Source organism: Temnothorax americanus, unplaced genomic scaffold, assembly GCF_048541705.1.
Source record: "Temnothorax americanus isolate GAGA-0224 unplaced genomic scaffold, ASM4854170v1 Scaffold17, whole genome shotgun sequence".
NCBI classification, from domain to species: Eukaryota; Metazoa; Arthropoda; class Insecta; order Hymenoptera; family Formicidae; genus Temnothorax; species Temnothorax americanus.
This window is the reverse complement of record NW_027509307.1, coordinates 3,624,491-3,632,608: the sequence shown is the minus strand read 5'-3', so window position 1 is coordinate 3,632,608 and position 8,118 is coordinate 3,624,491. Positions and strand designations below refer to the sequence as shown.

Below are 8,118 nucleotides of genomic sequence, written 5' to 3'. Positions count from 1 at the left end.
GGAGCGGCTCTCGAACGAGGCCACTGTTTCGCGCCGACGGACAAAATCGACATCTCGCGGCGACCTCGAGGCGGCCACGTGACCGCGCACGTCAGTGTCAGTGCGCAGGGGCGGCCGGGGCCGGGGATGGTCGTCGACGTTCGCGGGCGCAGTGCGCAGTGTTTTCACGACGAAAATTTTCACGTGACAGGCCGCGGGTTAGTGCGCGCCGCGCGGGAACCCGGCGGTATGACGGTGTGAGGAGACCCATCTGGCACCACGCACGTCTCTCTCGACGCACGTTAAACGCATCTGGTCCGACGCTCGCCCCGTTCCGAAATGCCGGATAAGGAGGAGAACTTGTGCAAGAAAATGGCAAAAGCCACCCGGGGGATACACGCGATCAGCGACGCCCTGGTGAACGCGAAACTGGCATTCGGTAAGGACCGCGAGACCCCGCCGGGAACTCCGGAGATATCGTGGATATCGAGGCGATCCCACCTGGAATTCTCGGTACAAATTGCGCACTCGATTGCGTACTGTGGCCAAAACAAAGATTTTTCCGCGAGACAACAAAAGCTGATACATATAAACAACGCTTTGTTCTTTCACTTTTATACATAGTGACCATTGTTTTGTGCCTTCAGCGGTCATTGTTAATTTTCCAAGTCTTCTATTACTTGTCATATATATATTAATAGCATACGAGTAATAAGTCCTGTGACTCGACATTAAGTGCTCTATATATCTAAATGCTATCTCGCAACGAAGAAAATCTAGTTCGATGATCGCCACAATGCGACGACTATAATGCTCAGCTTTGTATCGTATAGTCTTGTGCGCTACAACTAGGGTTTCTCGACGATTCCGTGTGGGCGGATGGGCTTCTGGTTTTCTACGAGGTCTTTCGCTACCTGGAGGGTGCGATGATTAGATTAAGGAACACCAAAATTGGATTACTTCCGCTCAGCGAGCTGCAACGCACGGAGGCTTTCGAGCGCGATCTTGACCACTACTTGGGAAAGGACTGGAGGAAAAACTATAGTCCTAGGTACATGCCGCGTGCGTACAACAGTAGCGTACGACAGTATTGTGAAAATAAAATCGCTTTATGTCATGTCTCCTCCGCTTACAATGAGTAATACAGATATCAGTCTTTGAGTACAAGTAGTAAGTTGGTAATTATTACCAAAGAGAAATCTTAAACTTAAAATGTTTTACGAACTTCAGGGACAGCGTCGCCAAATATCTGATGCGCTTGAGAGAAGTGGAGGACACGGACCCCACTCTACTAATGGCGTATATCTATCACCTTTACATGGGTCTCCTCAGCGGCGGTATCCTTCTCCGGAAAAAGCGGCAGTTCGTGCAAAAGATCTCGCCCTTTAAAGCGCAACCGTCGAACGACGGTAGCAACGTCACCGACTTTGGACAGAACAGTATATTTCAGTTGAAGCGCGACTTGCGCGAATCGATGAACAGAATCGCGGAGACGCTAGACGAGGACACGAAAAATAAACTTATCGAAGAAAGTAAAATAGTCTTTGAATTGAATAACGAAATTATCAGAAGTGTGCAGACGGGCAGTCATGTTTTTGAAAAAATATTCTATTTTATCGGCCCAGTCTTACTGGTACTCTTTGTCCTGATTATCGTCCTCAATATCCTATACAAATACATTATACGTTAATAAACGTTAATTTAATTAACGCTAGTTTAACGTCAATTTACTTAAAAAAAAAAAGTAAGATATACAATAGACTTTCGCTCGGCCAAAAAGTGCTGATATCAAAATCGAAATGTATAATATCGTTACTATGCGCTATAATCTCGCCTTTATATAGTTATAAATATGGATTATTACTATTATTTGTACATGATTTAAAAGGATGTCCTGTTTCATACAGTTTACCATCGTGTCGAAAATATTGGATTACCAAGATTTGGTAAGATAGACAAATTTTATCTATTGTGTTTCAAATCAAGCAAAAAAAATTTAGAATGCTTTTAAAATCTTGCAATTTGCCTAAAGCTTCTACAAAAAAGAGCGACTTAATATTTCTCTTTGATAGATCTTCCTCTATAATCAGTTTCTTTCCATAACAGCAAATTCGAAATATCGAATTTGCATTGAATTTATCGTTATCGTCACGTTAAGCAAGCCTGGTCAACTTGAAGCTCCGTTGCCACGATACTTCTCCCTCTCCATCCACTCTCCGTGGATGAAAAGGGAGAAGCGTCTTGGCTCCGGAGCTCGAAGTAGACCAGGCCTGATATAAAGGGTCTGTTTTCTATTGCTGCACTAGCCGCACTAGTCTGAGAAGTGTACGTATACATTGAAGCGTGAGAAACGTACATACGAGATCCACGCTTTTAGTGTATATGTACAGGTCTTGAACTAGTGCAGCCAGTGCAGCAACAAAAAACAGACCCAAAGGATGCATTCGCGGAGCGCATCATTAGCACTATTGCGTCATTCTATCCTCGTTTTACATTTAATGAGCGACAAAGATAGAATGCGATAACGCTAATAATGCGCTCTGCAAACGCACAAATTATGAACGCCCAAAATTGTGCCAGCTGGCATATATACAATATACACAACAATAAAAATGCATGTACTTCGAGAGCTTTCAACTAAAGTTGTTAAACTTAAATTTATCGATATTTATCTAAATATCGATCAACAATGTACGATAATGTACGAACAGATAGTTACACGTTTTAAACGCGCACAATTGACCAGCAAAGATAAGAGATGGTTAATATGATGGAATAACTCTCAACTCGATATCTGCACTTTCCCTATTTTGGTAATCCATTCTTCCGAGTTGTCGTATATACGTAGCTACTTTAGAACTTTTAGTATCGCCTGGATATCGTAACTAAAATTATCCCAAATCTTTGTGCGAAATTCAAAGGTAGGATTATTTTGTTTGCCCATGTAATTCTTCGTTAAAGGCGACGGACTGTCCAGACTTGCGAAGGGGGGCGGCGGAATGGTTTTAAAATCTTTTTGCAATTTGCGCGCAGCTTCTCCGAACAGCAGCGACTTAATGTTTCCCTCCGGCAGACTTTTCTTGCGAGAATCTGAAAGAGAGAAATCAATTCCAATATAGTAAATCCGATATCACAATAATATCGGATTATTATTGAAAAAAAAAATATATATATATATATTAAAAAATAAACATTATTACTATAATTTAGATATCTCGTTAAATATATTATTTGTGACAAGCGAGATCTGAAAATTAAATAGAAATTAAATAGAAGTAAGATTTAGATTGTAAGTAAACTTAGCGTACCTTTTGCTTCTTTTTCAAATGGTTGCGCCTTGTAAGTAAAATCATTATATTTGATTGACTGAATCGCAGGATCAATTAAAAATGAACACGGTTGAGCAGGGCTGTCTATCAAGTGTTTAACTGTAGGTGATCGATCCTCTTCCCGATCTCCGAATAGGTTTCGTTTAAATGCCGTTTTCAACGCATCTTTCTTGCTGTCGTTTAGACCACGGCGACTGCGTGCCGGGGAAGTGTTCGATTGACGGCCAATCTTGAAATCAGGAACCTCGCTCTGTAAACGGAGCACGTGACAATGCATATGAAAGTATAGATTATAACAGAAATAAAAATCAAACAGAATGAAAAAAAAATACGAGATATCTACTTGTGGCGGGCAAGTAGAAAAGTGATGGAAAAGCGGCTGCTGTTGCCGTTTGTTCTTTGAAACCGTCTCGACATCTCCCAACGATTTATGCCTTTGTCTTCGTACAGTTGCAATGGCGTTTCTCTCACGTTGCTGTTTCTCTTGAATCCACCGCTTTATCCGCCTGGACAAAAGAGCGACGTCGACACACATACACACACGTGTAACATAATTTTTCATTAAATATATGGATTTTGTAGAAAATGTCAAATAATTACTTGACGAACGGTACCACCATGAAAAATGCATTTGGCCCAACGCCGATTTTCACTTTGGGTGTCATATCTTTCTTCGTGTTGGGCAAATCCGCTACGGCGAACCACTCGACGTTCTTTATCTCCTTCCGCGTTTTCGGTTGAAACTTCGTATCCTTTTGCACACCCGAAATAATGTACAGTCTCACTGTCTGATCGTTTATTACAGACTCAATGTACTCGTTTTTATCTATCAGGTTGGATATGTCAAAACCGGTCTCCTCCAACACTTCTCGAATGGCGCAGAGAAACGGCTCCTCATCCTCGTTGACCTTTCCCTTAGGAAAGCCCCAGCTGTTCTTCGCCCAGTAGCTTTGCACGAGCAGCACCTTGGTCATATCCTCGTTCAGCACGATTGCCCCGAACGTCGGCACATTCTGCTTGTACTCTCGCCATTGTTCGAGCACAGCGTCAACATGCTGCACGTGTGATTTCAAGAATGGTATGTGCTGAAATATGTGGGTGGCGAACTCCTTCATGCCGCACGACCTCAGCTTAGGATTCTCCTCCGTGCAGTAGAAGTCGAGGTAAAACCAATGCGCCAATTCGATTTGAAAGCAAATTCGCACCAAATCCTTCCTCTCCTCCTCGGGCACATTGATAATGAATCGACTGCAAGATAAAATACGTTAGATCCATTGCGTAAATATGACGAAACTGATGCTAAGAGGACACAAAATACACGCGATTCGACTATTTCCTATCAAGTGTCTCATTCTTATTATATCAATTCGATGGGAACCGACCTGCTGAGATCGTCAAGAATACCAGACGGAATTTTGTGTTCCATTATTCCATTCGACGTTTTCTGATCGTCCACCGGCCTTGATGCTATTGACGATCGTGCGTGAACGCCAGCAAAGAATACGCTGTATAAAAATCGGCCCCAAAAATCTAGCGTGAAAAAAAGTCAGGATCAGTGAAATTAATCGAGATACAAATTTGTGCAAGCGCAACACGTGACCGTGGCAAACGATAATACGCTAAACAGTTACTCGAATAATTAACTCACCGTTGACCTGTTCTATAGGTCGGGGCACATTCGCCGATATATCTCGTCTGGATTGGAATCACTTTAAACCGGACAACGCAACGTATACACTGGATCCACAATTATCCTGCAAAATCGATAAATATTATTTACGTGATACTTGAAGCTTAAATAACTTCAAAAATTATGCTTTTTCGGATCTAACCTAGCGGCACCAGTACCGCGCACGTAGAAGCCATATTGGCATTTGATATTTAATAATATATACCACGACTACCACGAGGCGAGGCTCGCTCCGCGCGTCCTTCTTTTATTATTATTTTTTTCGTCCTGACTTTTGCATCGTTCCGAAGCATTTCGAAACGTTGGCACATCGCGTGCGTTACCGCGAGGGAATAAACAAAATCTTGTCGAGCGACACTTTTCGTATTATACAAGAATGTTACAAGAATTGCGTAAAAGATTGTCACTAAATTGTAGTGCGTGACATTGCTGTTTTTCCCCAAGGAAAGAACAAAGAGAAATTGCGAATTTTTTATTTATTGCACGTTTTGACAGGATAGAAAGAGCTTTGCTAGCTGACGAGGCCCAACAACTGTCGCAGCATAGCTTCCACGTCGCTGTCATCATCGTTCTCCAGCACCAGGTCCCAATTATTTACGTCGTCCAAGTCGCACTCCGTTTCGGAATCATCTATACCTGCGGCGATTAAATTCGGTCCTGGTAAACCCTCGAAAGTGCTGGATTCTCTCTGGCGCTATAACATTGTTACCTGGCGTGTAGACCCAGCCACGTTTCTGTCTGACTTCCTCGGGGCAAACTATCCGTACGGTCCTACAGGCGTCTCCAAAGTTTTCTATAAACCATTTGACGTCGGTTTTTCGTCTGACGTCGCTTATCATCCACACCGATTTGTCCCGCGCTGGAAAATACGCGCATTTAGACACGTTTACGTAGAAATTAAACAGTGTCGCGATGGTGTGTTTCATAAAGAGCTCTTTGGCTCGCAGTACCGTTGTACATGTCAATAGCGGCGCGACAGAAGTAGCCGTAGTCTTTCCTCCTCATATCCTCACCCCACTTGACCATTTCCAGCCGATAATTTTCCTTGTATTCTCCATGTCCCAGTAATTGATCGATGTCGAGACCCATAGATTTCGCCCAGTGTGATTTTATGGGTCCCGACAAGCGTATAATCGTGCCCCTTTGCGAGCCAATCCTGAAAATTGCGTAAACCAAGTGCTGTTTCGGAATGAAAAGATTATATTAATAATATATATTACTTAAGAGAAACATGGACTACATATCCAAGTAAAATAACAGTCGATTCCTCAATTATCAAACACAGAAATGTATTTTTAATACAGCTTTGTATCGTCTCAACCTTAATTATGTTAATTTTATGTCAATTTTCTGCCGAGTAACGCCACTTGCGTTACTTTATCTACGATTAATGACAAAATATCGTTGTGATACCTGTTGTACAAGATATCGGTGATGTAGTCCTTTCCAGATTTCCTCTTGCCGCTAAATAAGAAAATCCTCGCCGGTTTCGTCGGACTACTCGCGATTTTCGTGACGTCGCGCGCGTCCAGCGTCCGGTCTGTGGCCATATTGGCCCATATTGACGTGTCGTATAACTGTACGAGTCGTATAAATGCCATAAATTATAAAAAAAAAAAGTGCCGAAACGATGAAATATCAAGTCTGTTGTATGGAACTGTACTCATCACCTACTTTCCACTTTGCACCGTTCATCTATCACACTACATACGAAATTACGAAACTAAAGAGAAGGTGAAACTGATGTTTTAACCACAAGTGTTTTTTTTTTTTCTTCAATTTATTTTGACAGAGTCATTAATTTACGCTGAAATTATTTCTTATTCTTAGCTTCGCGAAGGGCCTTTCGTTGCTCTGCCCTCTTCAACTGGGCCTTCGGTTTCAGGTTATGTTTCTTCGCGAAGCGTTGGTTCCTCAAGAACTTGAGATCCATCTGAAAAGTGCGTGCAAGTGCAAAAGATAAATGTAGGATTTTATGATACGCGTGAGAATGGACGTCACGAAAATCTTTAAATTATTTTAAACACCAAAGACACACGCACAGAGGGTATTATTTACTAAACAACGTTTTCTCTTGCACAATATTTTACATATCTTTTTCTTTTGCTACGTTAAAAGGCCACGAAACAAAATAGAGGAATGAATAAAAGCACAATAAAAGATGTCGATAATAAAACTTACGCCGAGTGTGCTTTCGTGCCTGTATCTCTTTGGCTTTTTAATGCCATTTCGATGCGCCTTCCTGTCTGAAAATAATACAAGAATCAACAGTTTAGCAGTGATAATTTAAATGTTAGATTTATATAGTTTTACATTAAATATTTTACTACATTCAATACATATGTATATAATTTGATATTTTATAATGCTATCTCTCAAAAGCATTAAAATTATGTGAAACACCTTACGTTTATAAAGATACCAACTCTCTAGATTTTCTGATAATTTATTGTAAAATATACTTACTCTGGTTATGATTTGTGTGATTCTTGGACTTGGCCATCTTCCGGATTTACTTATTCCTACCTGTAATAATATTTCATTATTTCAAAACACTGCTGTAAATATATTAGTAGTTGAGATTGAGGTTAGGAATCGTGAAGCATCTCTCTCAAGTGTTCATGCATAATACACGTGAGAAAGTACGATGATTTTGTTTAGTAATAAGTAAAAAAAAATTGCGATTCTGTAAGTATATCTCGATTTTAGCAGATTGAATGGATTTTAACAGGGAAAATAATAAAACTTCGAAAAACCGTACGCAAGCTTTCGGAAACGGAAGCGGGAAGAAACGTGGTCGAACGTCGAACGTGATGAAAATTGACCGCATGTAGCGACGCTAGCGCCAAACGACTCTCACAACAATCCTTTGTGATTTGAACAAGACTGTTTATACATTTTGTTAAAATAATACCATTTAAAATAATATATAGATACAATATTTTTAAAAATAATAAAAAAGGCAAAAAGAGATATTTTAGAAAGAATATTCAAACTCTTAAAAAAAAGTGCATTTAAAATACCATCAAGTATGTTGAAGTTTTTCTCAACTCTTCTGGAATAAAATTATTCTAAGCAATTCAATTCTTATATTAATTTTTATTTTTATTTAATTTTTTA

At 40.5% G+C, this 8,118-nt stretch overlaps 5 protein-coding genes across 7 annotated transcripts in view; 2 read left to right on the top strand and 3 right to left on the bottom strand.

Annotated features, from left to right (window-relative positions):
* LOC143895801 (atrial natriuretic peptide receptor 1) overlaps positions 1-8,118 on the top strand; it is a 72,553-nt gene that overhangs the window by 38,156 nt on the left and 26,279 nt on the right. The gene's annotated exons all lie outside the window — the stretch shown is intronic.
* Ho (heme oxygenase) lies at positions 153-3,188 on the top strand. The gene is made up of 3 exons (XM_077403176.1): positions 153-418; positions 832-1,030; positions 1,210-3,188. Exons 1-3 carry the CDS (start codon positions 319-321, stop codon positions 1,667-1,669), a joined length of 759 nt encoding a protein of 252 aa, XP_077259302.1. The 5' UTR covers positions 153-318; the 3' UTR covers positions 1,670-3,188.
* Dcp2 (decapping mRNA 2) lies at positions 1,070-5,156 on the bottom strand. Of its 3 annotated transcripts, XM_077403166.1 has the most exons (7): positions 5,141-5,156; positions 4,957-5,062; positions 4,691-4,838; positions 3,909-4,556; positions 3,652-3,814; positions 3,288-3,558; positions 1,070-3,069 (listed from the first exon to the last, which is right to left on the bottom strand). In XM_077403166.1, exons 3-7 carry the CDS (start codon positions 4,732-4,734, stop codon positions 2,828-2,830), a joined length of 1,368 nt encoding a protein of 455 aa, XP_077259292.1. In that variant the 5' UTR covers positions 4,735-4,838; positions 4,957-5,062; positions 5,141-5,156; the 3' UTR covers positions 1,070-2,827. The 3 variants fall into 3 exon arrangements, with proteins under 3 accessions (XP_077259292.1, XP_077259289.1, XP_077259290.1); XM_077403163.1 differs by having other exon boundaries at positions 3,288-3,814; XM_077403164.1 differs by lacking the exon at positions 5,141-5,156 and having other exon boundaries at positions 3,288-3,814; positions 4,957-5,074.
* On the bottom strand, positions 5,456-6,614 carry Pmvk (Phosphomevalonate kinase). The gene is made up of 4 exons (XM_077403177.1): positions 6,412-6,614; positions 5,949-6,154; positions 5,708-5,857; positions 5,456-5,634 (listed from the first exon to the last, which is right to left on the bottom strand). Exons 1-4 carry the CDS (start codon positions 6,597-6,599, stop codon positions 5,510-5,512), a joined length of 669 nt encoding a protein of 222 aa, XP_077259303.1. The 5' UTR covers positions 6,600-6,614; the 3' UTR covers positions 5,456-5,509.
* On the bottom strand, positions 6,760-7,868 carry Rpl29 (ribosomal protein L29). The gene is made up of 4 exons (XM_077403179.1): positions 7,760-7,868; positions 7,465-7,524; positions 7,180-7,244; positions 6,760-6,931 (listed from the first exon to the last, which is right to left on the bottom strand). The coding sequence occupies exons 2-4, from the start codon at positions 7,499-7,501 to the stop codon at positions 6,812-6,814; spliced, it is 222 nt and encodes a 73-aa protein (XP_077259305.1). The 5' UTR covers positions 7,502-7,524; positions 7,760-7,868; the 3' UTR covers positions 6,760-6,811.